This window comes from Coptis chinensis, chromosome 2 (assembly GCF_015680905.1).
Source record: "Coptis chinensis isolate HL-2020 chromosome 2, ASM1568090v1, whole genome shotgun sequence".
In the NCBI taxonomy this organism is placed as follows: Eukaryota; Viridiplantae; Streptophyta; class Magnoliopsida; order Ranunculales; family Ranunculaceae; genus Coptis; species Coptis chinensis.
In genome coordinates, this window is record NC_141457.1 from 10,632,240 (window position 1) to 10,654,345 (window position 22,106).

Consider the following 22,106-nt stretch of genomic DNA (forward strand, 5'->3'; position numbering starts at 1 on the left):
TAAATTAGACACATAAGATTAGTTTTAGTTTACTTACGTTTTGAGTTTCATTATTCATTTCGTATGTAGACTATTCAATTTTATCATATTCAAATGGCGCCGCTGCCATCTTAGTTGCACTTTAGCATTATTTTCATAGTAGAATTAGTCATTTCTAAAATCCCATTAAACCCACCCACCCTTGTTTGATTCATACTGTGGTTATCCGTTTCAGCGTTGAAAAAGTTCCGACAAATTTACACTTGAAAGCGATCCCGGCGCTGTAAGGAGCGCACTATGCCTATAGTCTGGAACACGAGCGCGACCCGCCGGCCTTATTTTACCGGACCACGAGCACGACCCACCTCACACCGACGGCGACGCTAAGTCACTGAACAAGGAGCGACCGCGCTTCTATCCGAAAGCTGCACTAAGCCCCTAAGCCAAAAATCCCGGATTTCAACAGGTTTGTTTCAAACTTCGATTTCTAAGTTTTTCAGTGTTCTAACTTATTATTTACACTGAACACGCGTAAAAAAGACGCTATTCATAAGCGAAGCAAGGACGCTATCAGGTATTCCTTTCTTCCATACCTCGCATCTCCGTTAGAGGCTCATACTAATATATCAAGATTGTTTGGATTGTTTTGTGTTTAGACTTAGACTTGCATGAGATTAAGGTGCAGTGGGAGAAAAACACCAAACGTAATTAACCGTCAACAAACAAACATATCGAGTATACTAATCACTACACCTCTAACTACTATCCTACCAACCATACCGACATAATGGTCAAGAAGAGAGAGACCTCTCTCCGGCTTCTACAAAGCTTTGGCGATAGCCCTAAATCTTGCATCGTTCTAGCGGACCGATGGGGATTTTCGAATCCCCAAACATATTTAATTTGTTACCCGTTTTCCATGGGTTAGGCCATGAAAAACCTTACCAACACATGCGTAGGATTGAACAAGTCCTTACAACATTCCATCATCCTACGGTTGGTGCGGAACAAATTAAACTGAGGGTATTTCCTTCACCTTAGCCCGATAAAGCGTCTTGGTTAACTGCCCAAGCGCCTAACTCTATGGACTTGTGGGCTAAACTTGTTCAGCTATTTATGGAACATTTTACCCACCCCTAAAGACGGATGAGATGCTTTCCAAGATTCATTTCTTCCGGCCAAACCCTCATGAATCATTTTCTCGAGGCCACGGAATCGTTCACCGATCTGCTTATAGAGTGTCCACACCATAACCTAGCAAAAGACACGTTAGTTCGTGCCTTTTTCAAAGGACTTCAACATCACCATAAAGAAGTCCTTGACATAATGAATGGGGGTAGTTTCCTAAGTAAAAGGAGCCTCGAGGCTTACAAATTTTAGAAGAACAAACTAAACACAATAACAATTGGGGAGTGATGATATCCCCGCTCTCGCTAGTTCTTCTTCAATAGCTTAAAGGCCACGGTATGTTTGAGATGAAACCCGATCCAGAACTTAAAAATTTAATCGAATCTCTAACTAAAAAGGTAGAGGCTATTTCTATTCAACAAAAGGCTATTCCCGTCATGAATGTCAACTCCAACCCATGTAATTTATGTTTGAGTCCTGAGCACCCTGACTCCTATTGTCCTCTCGCCTATGAACAACAACAATTAGAGCAAGATAATGTTTGCTCTATTAATAACTATCCTATTCCTAATGCCCCATGGAGACAACATCCCAACTTTAGTTGGCGAAATAATCAAGTTACAACTCCAGGCTTTAATAACCAAAATGTTAGGCAAGCAAACAACTATAATCAAGCTCCACCTAGGCAAGGACAGGGACAAGGTCAAGGAAATTATAATAATTATAACAACCAAGCGCAACCACGACAAGGTGTAGCACAAGGTCAGAATAATTATAATAGTTATAATACCAATAGAGGTCTCGTTCCGGTTAACAATTGTAACTATCAAAACCCACCCATAAATAATCAACGTAAGATAGTTCGGTCGCACCACACTCGTGACTACTACACCTACAATAACCGGACCCGTGTCGGCCTTTATACAAGTTACCCAACAACTTTTCCAATCAATGACTCAATCAAACCAACAGATCTTACAATCCATAAATCGGGGCATACAACAGTTAGCCCAAGAGAAAGCCCAACCAAAAGGCGTGTTTCGGGACACAAGCTATACCAAACCCTAAAACAACAAACACAGTCTTTGAGGTAAACGGTAATACTAGTACGGATACGACAATAGTAGGTGACCTGAATGCTATCACCACTCTCCGTTCTGGAAGAGTGGTTGATAACAAAGTAACTATGCCTATAGTTACCCCATCAGTACTCCCAACACCAGATATCAAACTAGATACCGAAATAGAAACTGAAGAGCCTACCACAGTAGAGGTACCAGTTAAACCACAACCTAAGAAACAGAAAGCCAAAGTTACACATCAAGTCGAGCCATACACTAAATATAGAGCTAAACCACCGTTCCCTCAAAAATTAGCCATGCTAACCAGGGATACAAACTTTGAGGAGATTAGGAACGTTTTCAAGAATCTAACGATAAACCTTCCTTTTCTCGAAGCTATTAAAAAGCTACCTAATCACGCTAAGTTTCTTAAAGAGTTGTGCACTACTAGGCGTAAGACTAACATACCTAAAGACGCCTTTCTAACTGAACAATTCCCAACTTTATCCGAAAATAATGGAATTGTTAAGTACAAGGACCCTGGTCGTCCTACTGTAAAATGCACCTTAGGAGATTCCCACACGACGACCGCTTTATTAGACACGGGGCGAGTGTTAACTTATTCCCCGTATTACTTGTATAAACAAATAGGTCTACAGAAATGCAACCTACAAAAATAACGCGTTGCAATTAGCGGACGTGTCAATTAAGTATCCTAAGGGTGTAGTGGAAAACGCGTGCTTGTTAAGGTTCGAGGATTTTACTATCCTCGATTTTGTTATCCTCGATACGGAAGTCGCCAACGACTCTGTACCGATCATCTTAGGGCGCCCCTTCTTAGCAACTGCCAACGCCCTTATAAATTGCCGCGATGGTAAGATGTCCTTATCTTTTGGCCATCTTACAGTTGAGGTAAATATTTTTAAAATGATGAAACAATTACCAGATCCGTCTATAGATGGGGAGGTTAGCATGATCGAGAGCTTAGCTCAAGATTATTTTAACAACACGTTTCCTGAAAACAATATGTACAAATTCCTTTCTTTTGGAAAGTCAGATTTTGTAAATGACTCCTACTTAGAGGAAGTCAACACCATCCTTGAGTCCACCCCAATTGTAGACACTTCGGTTGCTCCACATATTGAGTATGAAAACTTGCTACCTAAGCAAGTATTCATTATGCAAAATGAGGACCCCAACGAAACATCTATTGATTTTCCTCCCACCCCAGTGCTTAAACCCCTTCCCCCAGAGTTAAAATATATTAAACTCGATCCGGATGGTAGTCATCCGATAATTATATCTTCTCTGTTATCTAAGAATGAAGAGACAAGTTTAATCCGGGTGATTAGGGAACATCGGTCTGCGATTGGTTGGTCCCTAGCTAACATTAAGGGAATTGACCCTAATGTTTGCACTCATCGTATCCATTTGGAGGATAACGCGAAAACTTCTCGCGAACCTCAGCGTCACTTGAACCCTGCCATGAAAGAGGTGGTTAGGGAAGAAGTCTTACGATTACTCGATGCGGGTATCATATACCCAATCTCTGATAGCGAATGGGTCCGCCCCATTCATGTAGTTCCTAAGAAATAAGGAGTTACCATGGTTCGTAACGGAAAGGGTGACTATGTTGTCACACAAGGTCCTATGAAATGGAAGATCTGTATTGATTACAGACGTTTAAATGCTATGACACGAAAGGATCACTTTCCTTTACCTTTTATAGATCAAATGCTCGAACGCCTAGCTGGTCATGCTTTTTATTGTTTTCTCGGATGGCTACTCGGGCTATTTTCAGATTATTATTGATATTGATGACCAAGAAAAGACTACCTTCACATGTCCCTTTGGAACGTATGCCTATAAAAGAATGCCTTTTGGCCTTTGTAATGCTCCCGAACCTTCCAAATGTATGCTTCATATATTTAGTGACATGGTAGAAATGACTTTTATGGAAGTTTTCATGGATGATTTTTCTATCTATGGAGACTCCTTCACGATCGTTTGTCTAACTTTGTCTAAGGTTTTGACACGGTGTGAAGAAAAGAGCCTCGTTTTAAACTGGGAAAAGTGTCATTCCATGGTGAAAAAGGGCATAGTACTAGGTCACATTGTATCTAGTGATGGCATCGAAGTAGATAAGGCCAAACTAGATAAGATAGCGACTCTACCTAAACCACGGACCGTCTATGATATTAGAGCCTTTCTAGGCCATGCAGGTTTTTATAGGCGATTTATGAAAGACTTCTCGAAAATAGCTAGGCCTTTAACTAATCTGCTTTTGAAAGATGCAATCTTTGATTTTAATTTTAACTGTAAGCGTGCTTTTTGAAACTTTAAAAGCACCTCTAACCTCTGCACCAATTATACAGACCCTCGATTGGTCTAAACCTTCGAACTCATGTGTGATGCTAGTGACTATGCGGTTAGTGCGCCTTGGGACAAAAACTAGATAATAAGTCCACTGCCATTTATTATGCTAGTAAAACATTAAATGATGCTCAACGAAATTATTCAACTACAGAAAAGAATTCTTAGCCGTCATTTATGCTTTTAGATAAGTTTAGATCCTTATTTGGTTGGTTCTAAAACTTTATTTTACACGGACCATGCATGCCGCCTTTAAGTACCTTCTTGCGAAGAAGGATGCTAAGCGAGATTAATCCGATGGATCCTTCTCCGCAAGAGTTCACATTAGAAATAAAGGACAAAAAGAGGGTCAAAAACGTGGTTGCCGACCACCTATCTAGACTCACAAACGACGACGATCGGTCGATTCGAGTCCATACCGGACTCTTTTCCCCGATGAGCATCGTATGCCATTTTTTCAAAGACCATGGTATCTTTGACATTGTAAATTATCTAGTGGCTGATGTTATGCCTTATAATTGGTCAAGAAATGAACGTAAGAAGTTTTTGGCCGAAAGTTAAGTTATACTACCGGATGAGCCCTACCTTTTTAAGTATTGTGCGGATCAGATTATTCGTCGTTGTATTCCCCAGTGGGAATATAATGAAGTTCTATCGTTCTGCCATGACAAAGAGTGCGGTGGACATTTTAGTTTGATGAAAACAGCTGCTAAAGTTCTTTAATGTGGATTTTATTGGCCTACCATTTTTAAGGATGCCTAAGTGCATTGCAAGACGTGTATTCGTTGCCAACAACTTGGGCGAATTACGAAACGTAATATGATGCCATTAAATCCAATCTTGATCGTAGAAATTTTCGACATTTGGGGCATTGATTTCATGGGTCCTTTCCCGGTTTCCCACGGTTTCATTTATATTCTAGTTGTAACTGACTACGTGTCTAAATGGATAGAGGCCCTAGCTTGCGTAAGCAATGACCATAAGACCGTTGTATTTTTATTAAAGAATATATTTTCTACGCGGGTTTGACATTCCTAAAGCCATCATTAGTGATGGTGGAACACATTTTGCAAAGAGTTGTTGCATCCCTAGTGAAAAAGTATGGAGTTACACACAAAGTAGCAACTCCTTATCATCCACAAACTAGCGGACAAGTAGAAGTTTCTAATAGGAAATCAAAAAGATTTTAGAAACAAATGTAAACCCCGATAGGAAAGATCGGTCAAAGCGTCTATCGGATGCCTTATGGGCGATAGAACTGCTTTCAAAACTCCTATAGGTATGTCTCCCTTTAGATTTGTATTTGGGAAACCATGTCATTTGCCCGTTGAATTAGAGCACCGTGCTCTGTGGGCTATAAAAAGCCTTAACTTCAATATTGATGAGGCAGGTGTCAAACGCAAGTTGCAATTGAATGAGCTTGAAGAAATCCGTAGCGATTCGTACGATCTCGCGAAGGATTATAAAGCTAACTTGAAACGTGTTCATGATAAGCATATCTTGCGCAAAGAGTTTGTGGTCGGTCAAAAGGTTTTGCTTTACAACTCTCGTCTACATATTTTCCCAGGAAAACTAAAAATCCGTTGGTCTGGCCCCTTTCTGGTTACTGAAGTCACCCCTTACAGGGCAATCACCTTGGTAAATCCAAACGACAACAGTACCCTTCAAGTTAATGGTCAACGGTTAAAACATTTTCACGAACTTCTGTCTCCTGATGTAGAGGAAGTCCTTTTACAGGACCCTATCTATGAGGACTTACCCTTGTCATTTGGTGTACTTACTTTTATTTCCATATATTGATAAGTGCACCATTCAGGTAACCGGGCCCTCCCTATGGAGTGTGTGGCTGTAAGTACTGGATCCTAAGTCCACGATTAACATAATTCACGTTTTCCACTTTTGCATGTTTTCTCGGTTTTTGAGTCATGTTCCTCTATGGGGTGAATTATATATTTATTGTTTTTTCGTTTTTCTTATAATATACTAATAAAACATAAAATTAAATTAAAATTAAATTAAAATTCTTAAAATCATAGAAATAGCAATCCAACAAGTCTTGGGAATCTGACTTTAAACGACCCACGTTGTAAACAAATTTTGTGTTTAAAAATTTGTTTGGGGGTGGGCAGTCGATCTTTCCATCGGGATTGCTCGAACTTTCCATTGGTTTTGTTTAGGCCCATTACTTGTAGTTCAATTGGGTTGACGTAATCTAAACTTAGATTTCCTTCGTTCGCATAACTTACGTCACACACGCACTTTGAGGCGTTCTTTCACCCTCTTATATGTCACCTATGGTTGGAATTGAGTGTTTTATGGATCATTGGATTGGAAATTCTCTACTGATCATTTCCATAACTCATTCGCCAAAATCGGGCCAGTAACGAAGCGGCAAATTGAGTTTGAATTTGCGCGAAAAATCGGAAATTTTGGAATTCAAACTGGGCTTGGGCCCAAACCGCACGCACGACGGTGCGTCACCTTCCTTCCCAAACCGCACGCACAGTGTTTCCACTTCCATCCCGCCGGTTACAAGTTAAATAAAATTTTGGAAACCAAAATAAAAAAATAAATATAGAGAGAGGGAAGAAAACCTAACTACACCTACACCAAGGAAATCAAATCCACCTAAATCTTCTCTAAACCATCATCACCACCAACCCAACTCCGAAAAACAGCCACCAATTATACCTTCTACCACCACCACCGCCACCAACGCCGTTTTTAGTAGTTTTCTTCAAACTCGCCTCCCCCACAGTCTACAAACCATTAGTAGTCTAAGAAATTTCAATGGCGCTACGACGTAGAATTTTGCCGGAACACGCGTTTGCTTCCGAAACCCATTTTTTTTTACGGAGATGTTCAAGAGACATTGAACGGACTGTGGTACTCAACTGAGGAGTTCTATCACTATGATTTGGTAGAACAGTTTTATAAAAAGCGAGAATTGGAAGGGGATAGGATTTTCATAAAGTTAGGAGGAACGCGGAGAGAAGTAACGAGACGGTTGTTAGTTTGTCGTAGGAATTACGCTTTGAAAGCAACCTAGTAACGACAATTCAGGAATCCCAAAGATAATCTTTGGAGTTCCCGCTTTGATGAAGGATACCGCGTGGAGGGTGAATACAATCCGACATCCCATTCGTCCGCCCGGACCACCACGAGAACCAATCAACCGGGCAGTAGCTCGGTGGATTAGTAGGAACGCCCCTCGGGAAAGACAAAGTCGGTGATATCGGCCCCGCAATGTTTGCACGTTCTCTGGATTTTGCAAACACGTATATAATTTCTGCATCCTCGATTTAATGTTTAATGTGATTCGAGGAATGGGGAAGAGTTTGGCCTCTTCCCCAGATTGATCACGAAGATCATGCTCTCCTTTAGAGCTGTCGCAAGATCTACTCCTATTAAGATCAAATTGCATTCTAATGCAAGTATCTATAATGATTGCATCCAAGAGACTTGGCCGTTGTCCGAAGAAAAATGGATGAGTCCGAGGATGAAAGGGAGGATATGACATGTCCGGATGAAGATGCATTAGATAATTCTAATTCTAATTTAGAACGCGCGTGCAAGTGTTGCAAACCGCCTTGCGGTGCGCGTTTATGGTATTTGTGAAAATATCCGAGATAGACAGAGTGTAGTTCAAAAGAAACAAGGGAACCTTCAGAGGAGATTTGAAATGCTCGAAGGGGTTCTGGACGATATCTTGTCTAACATGGAGACTATCCACCAGCAACAACAAACCCAATATGCAGTACTCGGTACTGAGATGGAAGCCCAACGTTTGTTCCGAATAGAGATGCTACGACGCATGCCACCCGTGGAGGACTCTGTTTCAGCCGAGTCCGACAGGCATGAGCGTCATCGCCGAAGGACAGATGGTTCAAGCCATTCTCCATCCCAGAGCCAATCTCCATCCCAGGGTCCATCATCATCACAAAACTAGGTGTTCACCCCAGTTGGAGTTCGCTGTTATTTCATAATTTCGTTTTATTAGTTGAATTTTAATTAGGTAGTTATGAACATTTTGATCATCTTCGATTTATGAAATGAGTTAAATATTCATGTGTTTGTTTTATGTTGTTTGGATTTAAATTTTATTTTTAATATAATTGGTTAATTTCGAGTACTGCTTGTTTTTATCATTAATCCCACCTTCCCGACTCGTTTGGGGGTGGAAATATTTAGACCGAGCATAAGTCTTTATATGATCATATGCTGTAAGTTGTCTTGGAGGGAAGGTTGATAATTTGGCCGATATCGGCATATCTATGACTTGTGTGGTGATAGCATGAAATCTACGAGAGTTTAGAAGTTACTATTCTAAATCCAGTATGAAAGATACCAGGATTTTTAGAAAATCATGGAAATGGTTTGTTTTCGTTTTCGGTTTTGGAATTTTCCTATTTCCGGAAATTGCCTTCAAACAATTTGGGAACTTCCCGATTCGTTTTGGTAGCTCAGAACCTATTTAAACTCCTTTCTTTCTACACTAACAAACCACACTACATCCCACCATCATCCCGCACCTTCCACTCCAAGTTTTTCTTTCTTTTTGCTCCAAACTCCGGTTTCAGCTTCAGAGGCGCGCTTTTTTACATTTTCAAAACATTTTGTCGAGCGCCGCCAGCAAAAAACACTGTAAAGCATTAACACACGAAGCCGACGCCTCTACACGAAGCGCACCAGCGCCCGCTTTCTTAAAAAAATTCAATTTTCGACGGTCATTCCGTGATTTTTGTGGAGCTATTCAAAGAGTTATTGTGATGACATCTCCTATAGTCATACCTAAACAGTCCTTCAAAGATGTGTTGGGCAATCGACCTATGGACATTGGTTCCGGCTACGGGATCCTGCGATTAGGATGGCGTCCATCTACCGTAAGTGATGACGATTCATATTCACCACAAACTTCTTTGCTTATTTCTACGACCATGTTAAATTCTATTGTAATCGGGATGGAGAACAAGAATTCTCCGTTGTAGTCGAAGACACGACGACACATCAATTCGATAAAAATGTGGTCGCTTTAGTTTCGTGGATTACCAATACCGATCCTGTTCACACATGGGCATATATGACCGATAATGCATATCTTTATGATTATACATATTTCCATGAGTATTATGGGGAGGGTATTTCGAGTAATGGACCGTGGGCTTATATAGCATTGCCCTTGGTAGCCTTTCCCTAAACGTAGGCACCACCATGTTATTCATCCCGATGAATATTTTGGGGAATGGCGCTTCATTTCAGAAAAGCAATCTTCGCTGGTGACATTTTCCTCGCTTTAGCTGAGGGACATCACCGATATGACATTCCCCGAGTTTTAGTCGCTAGTCTTAAGAGAGCCCAAAGCATGAGGCATAAGTATCTTCTTATGCCTGTTTTGGTAAGCCGCATCATGCGTAGTTGTTTACCCGTGATTCGTGGCACAATTCACAGATTGGAAAAGGGTTGAAGTCATGAGACCCACCAATCGGGTGGTTCGCTCGTTGCGCATAATGACTTGGCCGGGATGGCAGGTGCAGCCTCATTTGGTTGCCCCGTACATCCCATCAAACATGATAACACTTAACAGGTTAGCATTAGTAGATGATAACTGGCGGCAAGCTTGGCAAATTACAATGGACTGGCAGGATGCGAAGGAACCTCGTCTCACTAATGAGGAAGAGGATGCTTAAAAAGAGATAAGGTAAGTTTTTAGTTTTGTTAGTTTCTGCTTATGTCCCAAGCAATTTAATTCGGATACCCCCATAATGGGTAGAACTCTTATAGAGTTGTGTCAGTTTTTATTTCCTATATTAGTACGTTTTAACTTTGTTTTACAGATGTTCCTGAATTTCACACGTTTCAATGGTATTTTTTCCTTCCCTCTTTATTTACAATACTTTGAGGACAAAGCATGATTCTTGTTTTGGGGCATAGAAACATGTGTAATTAAGGCATCTGTTAGGATATAGATATGTATAATATGCATTTGTTTTCTAGTTAAAGTTTCAAAAAAATTCAAAAATATAAATAAATAAGTTTATGCTATACACTTAGGAATATTGGTATTGTTTTCTTCCTCTATGCTCTTAACAATCTACAAGTCTCACGTAGCTTTTGTATCAGAATAATTGTTAGAAACTTAGGTTAATATGTAGGTAATAATCTTTGCATCTATCTATAAATATATTACATGAGTATCTATGATTGTTAGCAGTAAGTTTCTGAAATCTAGGCTAGAGTACTTATTCTACAAATCCTGTGAGAATATAGCCTAAAACCTTATATGAGCGAAATATTTGAGAAATGACACAAGGGAGAAGTAAAATCCGGATAGAGAAATCACACGTCCACTTGCTTGATCACTATGCCATATCCTAAGCGAGAATTTAGGCCCTCTTTGGATCGATATAGCCAGAAATTCAAACCTATGAATTATTTTCCGCTAGTCGCCCCTCTGAGCCTTTCTTTAGCCTTCCATAAACCACAATTCCTTTACCCTGTTACAAAAACAAAACAAAATAAAAATAAAAATAAAAAAAAAAAAATCAACTTACCCAATCTCGAATAAGTCTGAGAATAGAATGAGTGAAGAAAGAAGAAGAGAAAAACCTGTGTAAACAAAAATTAGTTAGTTGCTTCAGAAAAAAATAAAAGAAGTTTCCATCCAAGGAAAAGAAAAAAAAAATAAAAATAAATAAAAACTCCAAAAATAGAATAAAAGGGAGTCAAAATTTAAAGAAAGAAAAAGAAAAATATGGCTAAGGATGGAAACAAAGTATAGAAGCAAAAAAAAATAACAAGGTTTTCTCTAAGTTACATAATATGAAGACTCCACTATCTCAGACTTGTCCTTTTGAATATCCATTTCCTTCCTTCTTAAACCATCTCCTAATCCCCGCAACACCTAATAAAGACCTCTAGCTCAATTAGGATTAGGGTAGTGTGATAGTAAGTGGCAGATGTGTTTGATCGACTCCGGCTTCCTTGTTTTTCATTGAGATTGTAAGGTAAAGTGTGCCCACTGCACACTGGAGAAGAAAAACTTGAGCGGAAAAATCAGAGTGGTTTTCGTCTTGACAATTATGTGAGGACCTACTTAAGGACGCTGTTCCGAGTTTTCAGAAACGAATCTGCTAGGCATTTCATAGTATTACTCATAGTATATATCTTTGTATCATAGATGATTGATTATTATGCATATATTAGTTTAGGTTTTTGACTTGGTTATTCTTATTCATTTGCTAGTGAGATGTATAGATAGTTGGGACATGAATGAGGAAACAATAGTTTTATTTCTTAGTCGTTGTAGTATAGTTGAAGTTTGTGAGTACCTTCACTGGAAAAACTCTCACGAGGCTATAACTTCGTCCCACTAGGGAATTCCTAGTGGTTTAAGGCCTTGTTGCATATATGGTCAATGCAATCGCGACTCAAATAAACGCGAGTAGATAAAACTCCATTTTGGTCACTTATTCTAATTTCTCATCTTTGCTTGAGGACAAGCAAAATGCTGTTTGGGGTGGTTTGATAAGAGCCTAAAACTGTAGTTTTAACCCCCGCAATGTAGTCATACTTTTAGACCAATTATGTGAGTAATAATTAAGAGTTAACACTGATTACGTGTTTTATTGCATTTCAGGTTTCAAAGTCCATTATGTGCAGAAATGTGCCACTTTAGCGAGATAAAGGAGCTAAGGTCGGTTACTAAGGAGTTCCATGATTAAAGGCCAATATTCAAGAAGACAAAGCCTTTCTAAAGCCCGGTCAAAAGCTGAAAAGTCGACGCGCGTTGAAACAGCACACAAGTCAGCAGAACTTCCGAAAGCTGTATCTTTGGACTCAGACCTCAAAATGGGGCCTACCTTATGTCAAAACGACCGGCTCGGAAAGAGCTTTCCAATGGTCCAAGACTTGACCCAATCAGAGGAGCATAAGTGGACGAAAAGTCTGTTGAGGCCAACTGCAGCAGGAAGAGGCCTTTTTGGACTGAAAGAATTGGGTTTTGGGCCTGATTCTCTGGCCCAAAACATGGCTCCAAGCCCATGCACAATTTTTGGATCTGAAAGTATAAAAACCAAAGCTTAGCTCTTTGTTAATAGTAGCTAGTTAGACCTAAAATAAAATAGATAATTCTAGATCTGTTTTCATTAATTAAATTAAGTTTTAGTTCAATTTTCAATTCTTGTTTTAGATTAAGTCTTTGAATCATTGTTCTTGATTGATTAGATAAATAAAATAGTTATTTTATCAATTTCGAATTGTGTTATTTCAATCTATTAGATCTAGTTTTAATTATTGATTGGTTACCATTTCTTGGTTGTTAATTGGAATTTAATCATTGTTTAGTTTAGATTAGTAAATTTCGAATCTTGATAATATGTGTAGTTTAGATTTATATGGGAATGATTGCGGAATGATTCAAGGCTAAAACCTCCATTAGAGGGGTTGATGAAGCCTTGATGAAAACCTGGTGGTATAGTGTAGAAGCATTGTAGAATCTATTCCAATCAAGAAGGTCGTGATTCGCCATGAGAATGGGTGGACGACCTCACATGCTAGTTAGTACTCGGTAGAAATGCCATGAACACTAGGGATTAGAACTCGAATTTCTTGCCGTAAGAACGTAAGAATCGAGATACAAGAATCTATGCTAGGCTATTAAGTTGGATTCAAGGTGGATTCAATTCCCCTCTAATCCTTTATCTAGATTCAAAACAATCATATTTCCATAGTATTCGTAGTTTGAATTCAAATAATCAAATTCATTAAGTATCATAGTATATCACCTTCGTAAAGCTCTTATTGACTTAAGACTGATTAATTAGATTAGAAAACATTCCATGTTAGAGCACTAGGAGTGGAACGAATTCGTTACTCCACTCTATCTCGATAGAATTGAGAGTAGGAAACTTTGATAAATTAGACACATAAGATTAGTTTTAGTTTACTTACGTTTTGAGTTTCATTGTTCATTTCATAGGTAGACTATTCAATTTTATCTTTATCAAACTGCTCAGAGGCTACACCAGAAATTGGCTCTCTCCTAGATGCTCACTCAAGGTAGACCTCAAGAAAGCATATGACATGGTGAACTGGGACGCAATTACAGCAATGATGGTTAGATTCAATTTTCCTCCTAAGCTCATTCGATGGATATCAGTGTGTATGACTACTCCCCATTACTCTATCATGTTAAATGGCTCTATCGAAGGTTTCTTTCAAGGGAAAAAAGGGCTTCGGCAAGGTGATCCTGTCTCCCCATATCTGTTTGTGTTAGTCATGGAAATCCTTGGGTGCCTCTTGCAGGAAGGGATGAGATTAAAGACTATTAAGCCGCATCCTCATTGCAAGAGGATTAAATTATCTCATTTGTGTTTTGCTTATGACTTGTTAGTTTTCTCAAGAGCTGAATATACATCCTTAACTGCTATAAAAGAAGTTCTGTCCAAATTCTCTGAAGCTTCAGGATTACATATGAATACCTCCAAGACAACCATCTTGATTGGGGGTCTGACAGAGAATGAAGCCATTCTACTAGCAGATAGCATTCAGGTGAAACTGATTCTACCTCTAGTTACCTATCTTGGTGTTCCACTTCTTGCAACAAGGCTAGGGATCAAAGACTGTCAGCCACTTATTGAGAAAATTACTTCGAGGATTACAGATTGGAAGGCATGATTTCTGTCACATGTTGGGAGAGTACAACTAGTTTAATCTGTTCTTCAGTCATTCCATGTATATTGGGCAAGATCCTTTATGCTTCCCAAAAGAATTTTGGATACTATCTCTAGTATTTGTGCCCATTTCATCTGGAGTGGACTAGAGTTGGCAGGGAAGATGCATCAGGCTAGTTGGGAAAAGATGTGTCTATCCAAAGAGGCAGGGGGTTTGAACTTGAAAAACCTACACAAGTGGAATCAAGCAGCTTATTGTGGAATAGTGTTTAGTATTGTGGCCTAAGAGCAAAGTATTTGGGTCGAATGGGTGTATGAGCAACATCTTCACAGGAAACATTTTTGGTCGTTGCCATGTCTAGCAGACTGTTCTTGGGTATGGAGAAAGGTCCTTGCAACTAGATCCGTTGCAGCTCAATTTATAAGGAGTCGAATTGCAAATGGCTCCAACACACTCCTATGGCATGATCTTTGGTGCTCATACATACCTTTGAGTCAAAACATGCATGCACATGATGCTTGGAATGAGATCTTCCCATCTGAGGCCAAAGTAAGTGACCTTATTACAAATGGAAGATGGAATGACCACATTGAACTTCTCCATGATTATGCATTGCGAGAGCACATCAGGAGTATACACATCCCCTCGAACCTTCATAAGGATGAAGTGATATGGACTCCGTCTCATATAGGAAGATACACGTCGAGCTCAGCATATACAACCCTCACTAGGGAATCCCTAACAGTCCGCTGGGCATCATTAGTATGGGGAAGATGGGTTCACCCGAGACATGCCTTTTGCACTTGGCAATTGTTCTCAGGGAGTTTGCAAACACAAGACAGGTTAGTATACCGAAAGGTCCTCCAATTCTCTGAATGTTGCTTCTGTCACTGTTCAGAAGAGAATTCGAAACACTTGTTCTTTGAGTGCCCATATTCGAGGGAAGTGATGGATGGGATTAAAGCATTGTTAAATCTTTACACTGCTACTGTCAATGCTAATAGGGAATGGTCCAGCATTTTTCGATTGTGTGAAAGGAAGAAAGACTTGGCAAACATTTATCGGGTATTCATTTGTGCTACGGTACATGAGATTTGGGCTGAGCGGAATAGGAGAAGGTTCCAGTCTGTCCCTCACCTCCAAGCTAAGGAGGTGGTTGAACTCATTGTAAAAGATACTAGACTCTATCTACAGGCAGAAATTAAGGACATTGTCAGTTCTTCTGAGATCAAACATCTCTTACAAACACTGCGGTTGCAAGTGAATTTAAAGGAGAACACTGAAATTCCATGCTACTGGACTAAACCTGATGAGGGAGTAGTGGAATTGAACACATATGGTGCAATGAATAGTCGAGGTGCTAGCTCAGGAGGAATCATCCGTGACAACAATGGAGATACAGTGGTGGCTTACATAGGTAGTAGCTTGAACAGCTCAGTATTATATCAGGAGATAAATGCAATACACTAAGGGTTGGAGATATGTATGCGACTTGGAATCCCAAAAGTGTTAGTGGCGTCTGATTCGTTAAGAGCAGTTCATGCTATAATGAAGATAGAAGCTCCTCCATGGCAGATGGTAGATATGGTAGTATCCATCTAGAGAATGGGAGTGGATTTTGAGTTCATAGAGTTTAAACATGTTTTTAGGGAAACAAATAAGGCAGCAGATCATTTGGCATCCTTGGTTGACCATTCAGAGTTGATAGATGACTGTTGTATAATCTCCACCCCTCCTCTATCTGAAAAGTTGCAGACTATTGTAAAGGATGATATGGAGGGAAAGATGTATATGAGGATTAATTAATGCAGGTTAGGGGTAGGCCAGAACCCCAGTTTATTGTTAAAAAAAAAATAGAATCGTGGATTTACGTGAAATCACCAGTATTTTCGACCGCTACAAGATCAACAATTCCATGGGCTTGGCTTCTGTTGCTGACATAAAAACATCTCTTTCCATGTCTTCGGATACAACCCATAAAGGGTTACCCGTTCTTTGTACATAAACCCTTGTGAGGATTTCGCTGAGTTTCAGCAATTCTTCCGCTTCTAGGACAAATTCTCTTGTTTGTGCCTCATAATAAGAACTAGTAGGTTGGTGGATCATTACCCTGATGATATAACATAATGAATGGTTCCTCAATCTCGTACGATCGGACGACGGAAAGAGGTAAAGAATAACACGAAGAAAAAAGAATATATAATTGAACAATCGTACAGTCATTTTTTGTGCATTACATACGGCTCTAGAATGGAATCATAACCAAATCTCGTTAAGTGATCCATTTACCACCCTTCTTTTCGATAGAGTTAAAAAATACTATGATGGTTCCGTTGCTTTTTATATTTTGAATTTATCCAATATGTGATGTGATTCAGCAATCCCAAAGTTTTTTTTTGATCCGATCAAATCAAATAAGTATAAGTAAAAAAATTTCTTGTTTTTTTTTTTCGTTTTAGTACTCTTTCATAATATCGGAAAGAAACTTCTGGTGTGAAAACAAAAAAGTTTGTGACGCTGAAATGAACCCTGGATAGATAAGACCAAATCGGAAAACCTTTTTCTCATATTACTCGCCCGATACATAATCTCATGTTATGAAAAAACAATATCGAACTCGAAGTGCCATGCTATTATTACTTAATATTATTAGATATTATTCATATTTATATTGCGAAGGCATAGTCTTCTTTTTTCTCTCAAATAAAAAACTCATTGGCGCCAAGCATGAGGGAATGCTATACGTTTGGTAATTTCTCCTCCGACCAGGATTAAAGATCCCATTGAAGCGGCTAATCCCATGCATATTGTATGTACATCTGGTGGCACAAATTGCATAGTATCATAAATGGATACTCTGGGGGTTATCGACCCACCGGGAGAGTTTATAAACAAATAAAGATCCTTGGTCTCATCCTCTATACTGAGGTATACCATGAGACCAATAATTTGGTTTGAAATCTCGCTATTACCCGCTTGGCCTAAAAAAATTAATCTTTCTCGATAAAGTCAGCTGATTAGGACAAAATTTTATCCCTTAGGAACCGTACACGCACCTTTGGATGCATACGGTTCAAAAAATTGCGAAAAAAGAATCAGGTGTGTTGATTCCAGCCCACCTTCTTTTTTATAGTAGGGCTTTTCTACTTCCTAATGAAGGGGCTTTTTCTTTCTATTTTTTTAAGAAAGATTCTTTTTTGCTAGCCTCTCCGTAAAAAAGAATCCACTAAACTTATTAAATTAAACTCTCATTGATGTATTATTTCATCGAAATCCAAATTACAATGTAATTTTCTTGTTCCTGAATAGGCCTCCTCAATTATTTTAGGTTTATGTTCTACTCTGGGTAAAGATCCTCCCTATTTCAATTTGCACATATAGGACAAATGATCCCAATACCACTTTTTTTTGGTATGGCATTTTTTTTTCAATTCATTTCATGCCTTTCTTACGACAAATATTCGATGTAGTCATCATATTATTTCATTGATGATATTGATATGGTTAGAAGGTCTTTTCTTTAGGGACATGAGGTAGGAGGAAGGAAACTTCACTATTTTTCATGGGACTTAGCTTGCTCCCCAACAAAAACAGGTGGATTGGGCATCAAAGATATTCAGATGCAGAATTTGGCATTGCTGGGAAAAAAATCATGGGAGTTACTGACGCCAACAACTTTATGGGCTAAGCAAATGAAGCATAAGTATTTTTCCATCTGGTGATTTTATGCGAGCTTCTTTACGAACTAATGCATCCAAGTGTTGGAAGGTAATGCATTATTTGAGATCACTGTTGGTACTAGGTATTAATTGGAAGGTCGGTAATGGGTTTTCTATTAGAGCATGGTTGGGTGCATGGGTGCCAGGTACGCCATGTCTGATCCCACTCCTAAGTAAGCCTGATAATTGTAATGTTGATAGAGTGGCTGACATTATCATGCCTGAGATAAGAGAATGCAATAGAGAACTTATCAGGTCTACATGGCCACACGACTATGCTCAAAGAATTTTATCTATTCCCATTTCAGCACATCAACAAGCAGATAGTAGATTTTGGGTCCCCAAATAAATATAGATTATACACAGTTAAATCAGCTTATCATAAGATGCTTGAACGAGTGGATCTAGATTTGGTTTCTGAGAAATGAGAATTCAAAGAGGTGTGTAAGCTCAATGTCTTATATAAGGTACAATTTTTTATTTGGCAAGGTCTGCAACATGTAATTCCAACAGCTGATATCCTTTACATGCACCATTTCGCCACTGATGAATATTGTGTTCTATGTGGATTTGAGAAAGAATCTCAGATTCATTTGTTTGTACATTGTCCTTTTGCGCGGTCCTTATGGTTTGGGGTTGATATTCACCCATTGATTTACACATCAACAACAAGTTCATTCCATGACTGGTTGGTTGAAGTAGCAAGAAGTATGTCGAGACTACCAGAAAAAGAAAATCTACTAACTAAAGTGGGCAGTGTATTGTGGAACATTTGGTTAGCAAGAAACGAGAGTAGATTCACCGGGGTCAGGGCAGATCCATGTTTAAAGCATTCAATCTGATTGATGATATGATCAAGATCAGAAATGATGTTTTAATCAAGAAACCCACACCTAGTTCTTTTGAAACCCAAATTGCTTGGACTCCTCCTTGTCAACACTGGGACAAACTAAATATAGATGGCTCAGCTCTGGGTGCTCCTGGACCTGCAGGTTCTAGATGTGTATTTCGAGGAGAGGATCGAAATTTCTTATTTGGAGAGGCACTACCTATTCAAGTAGTTAATGCTATGGTTGCTAAATTCTCTGTTGTATGGATTGGACTCAAAGCTGCATTGTGCTTAAATTTCCATAAAATTATAATTGAAATAGATTCAAAGTATGTGCATCAAGTTATCTCAGAAAGGGAATAGAGTATCGAAGGCTATTGAATCCTTGGTACACGATATACGATACATGCTTACGATGATAGATGAGTACATGATATTGTGGAATTACAAGGAAGTGAATTTTGTAGTTGATGCATTTGCTAAATGGGTGACTAACCTTGCTGCTAATCAACAATGGTGGGCAAATCCTAATATACATAGGGATGATGTAAATACAAATATGTTTATTTCCTTACCATCTTTATGTTTAGCTTGGTGGATGAGACCACCATAGTTTGTTGTAAATAGCTTAAATCGCGATATGCAGGGTGTGTCTACATCCCGCATTGTTGTGCAATAAATAAATAACTATCTTTATAAAAAAAAAAAAAAACGGAGATGTAGCTCAAAAAACTTTGGGGATTATGAGAATTAAGGGTTAGACTCCTTCCATCTCCACACCAATTTTTTTTTTCTTTTTTCTATTTTACTTAGCACCCTTTCTTCGAGTTGGAAACCCATGGTCTCTTACTAGCTCTCCCTATAGTTCTTACTTTGTACCTGTAAACACAGTACCTTATTGTTGGGTTTTAGTTACCCAATTGAGAACACTTCGCACAAACACAGAAACACAAGACTACAACAAAGAACACAACAGCACAGTAACAGTAGCAGAAACACAGAGACACAGAAAAAAATTTCAAAGAGAACTTTCACTATATTAATGAGTGAGATAACAACTTCCCAAAAAGGGGGATTCCAATCACAACAATACTCTTTACTCAGAAAGAGTAGATTACAATCAACAACAAGGCAATGAATTTGAAGCTTTAGTGGAGACAACTAACCTTTGTTTAAGTATACTAACAAGAAACTCTTGACTTCATAGTTGTTGAGCTCCTCTCCTTTTATAGTCCACCTAACCGCCATTGAAGAACTCTCTAGAGAAATTGGGATCCATCGCGAGAAGAAAAAGAATATGAACAGTCCGAACAATTCCAGAGTTTTCTCTATTTTATGGTTCTATTCTAACTGCATGTAAAAGTACTAAAATGCCCTCTGTTAGTGGCCTAATATTAGTTGGGTCCTCATAAAGAGGGACGCCCAACAATCTCCCCCTCTTGATTTATGAGGAGGTACCCACCATACCCAAACCTACAATGGAACAACATACTTCATGTTTGCCTTTGGGTAATTCCTTTGTCATCATGTCAGATCCATTCTTATCAGTGTGTACCTTTTCAAGTAGCAACTTCTTTTCTACAAGTACATCTCGGATCCAATGATATCTCACCTTGATGCGTTTCGACTTGGAGTGGAAGCTTGGATTCTTGCTAAGGTGGATGGCGCTTTGACTGTCACAATAGACAACATACTTGTCTTGCTACATACAAAGTTCTTTAAAGAACTTCTTCATCCACAACATTTTCTTACAACTCTTAGTTACAGCAATATACTCCGCTTCTGTAGTCGATAAAGCCACACACTTCTGTAGTTTAGATTGCCATGACACGGCTCCCCCTGCATATGTAAACAAATACCCTGAAGTAGACTTCATGGAGTCCACGTCACCTGCCATATCCACATCGGTGTAGCCTTCTAACATAGGCTTTTCACTTCCAAAACATAAGCAAGCGTTAGAGGATCCTTTGAGTTACCTTAGGATCCACTTCACTGCTACCCAATGTTCTTTCCTAGGATTGGAAAGAAATCGGCTCACTACACCAATGACGTAGGCGATATCTGGCCTTGTGCATACCATGGCGTACATCAAGCTACCTACAGCTGATGCATATGGAACTTTCTCCATTTCTTCCTTCTCTTTACTGTTTGAAGGGCATTGATCACGACTCAACTTGAAGTGACTAGCAAGTGGACAGCTAACTGGTTTAGCCTCGTCCATATTAAACTTTTTGAGTACTTTCTCAATGTACTGCTCTTGTGATAACCACAACTTCCCAAGTTTTCTATCACAGGAGATATGCATGCCAAGGATTTGTTGAGCTGGACCCAAATCCTTCATGGCAAATGAATCCTTCAACCTTGCAATTTTGTTAGTATCTTGTCCAACAATTAACATGTCATCGACATATATTAATAGGATGATAAAATCACCACCACAAAATTTTTGGACATACACAATGATCGGAGGTTGTTCTTTTGTACCTGTACTCCACCATGAATGATTCAAACTTTTTATACCATTGTCGTGGTGCTTGCTTCAACCCATATAAGCTTTTCCTTAGCTTACAAATCAAATTCTCCTTACCCCTTCACTTCAAATCCTCTTGGCTGCTCCATGTACACATCTTCTTCAAGATCACTATGTAAGAATGCCGTTTTAACATATAGTTGTTCAATTTCTAGGTTCAAGTTTGTTGCTAATCCCAATACAACTCGGATTGAAGTCATCTTCACCACCGGTGAAAATATCTCATCAAAATCTACACCCTTCTTTTGGCCAAAACCTTTCACGACTAGTCTTTCCAAGGACTCAAAATTTTGGAAGAGTATATGTCACATTAAAATCATGGTACTTTTAAAGCTAACCCCTGCTCGAACATTTTGAAATACGACGACTAATATCGTCTCAAATATCCACCAAGAATGGTAATTTAGCCGATCGAGCTACTCAAGTACGACTTATATCCTACTCATTTCTGGCTTGCTCAAGCTCTCTCGTGTTGCAAAAAGGAGCCAATCATTAGTATATATTAATGCTCTTTCTAAGAAGAGTAAAGCATGAACATACGGAAGCTCGACTTGATCACAGCCCCTCCTGTACACATCCAAATGGTCAGACGGAAGTTTTTTTTTCTTTAATTTGTATTATGCTTCAGGGACGAAACACTTTGTCCAGATCTCAGTTCATTAAAGCCAAAAGTGAATTGGCACTTACTATTCTTTCAGTCCATTGCATACATTTTGCTTGTCAACATTCCTGTAATTCTTGTAATTAACTCATCAACTTCGATTCATTTACTTTGAATGTGATTACTCCAATTTAAAGAACAAACACAATCCACA

General features: G+C 39.0%; 1 protein-coding gene across 1 annotated transcript; it reads left to right on the plus strand.

The window, feature by feature from the left end:
* The first annotated feature begins 14,714 nt into the window (after window positions 1-14,714).
* LOC147514842 (uncharacterized) lies at window positions 14,715-15,683 on the plus strand. Its single transcript, XM_086592706.1, has one exon. It carries the CDS (start codon window positions 14,715-14,717, stop codon window positions 15,681-15,683), a length of 969 nt encoding a protein of 322 aa, XP_086448832.1.
* Window positions 15,684-22,106: the final 6,423 nt, after the last annotated feature.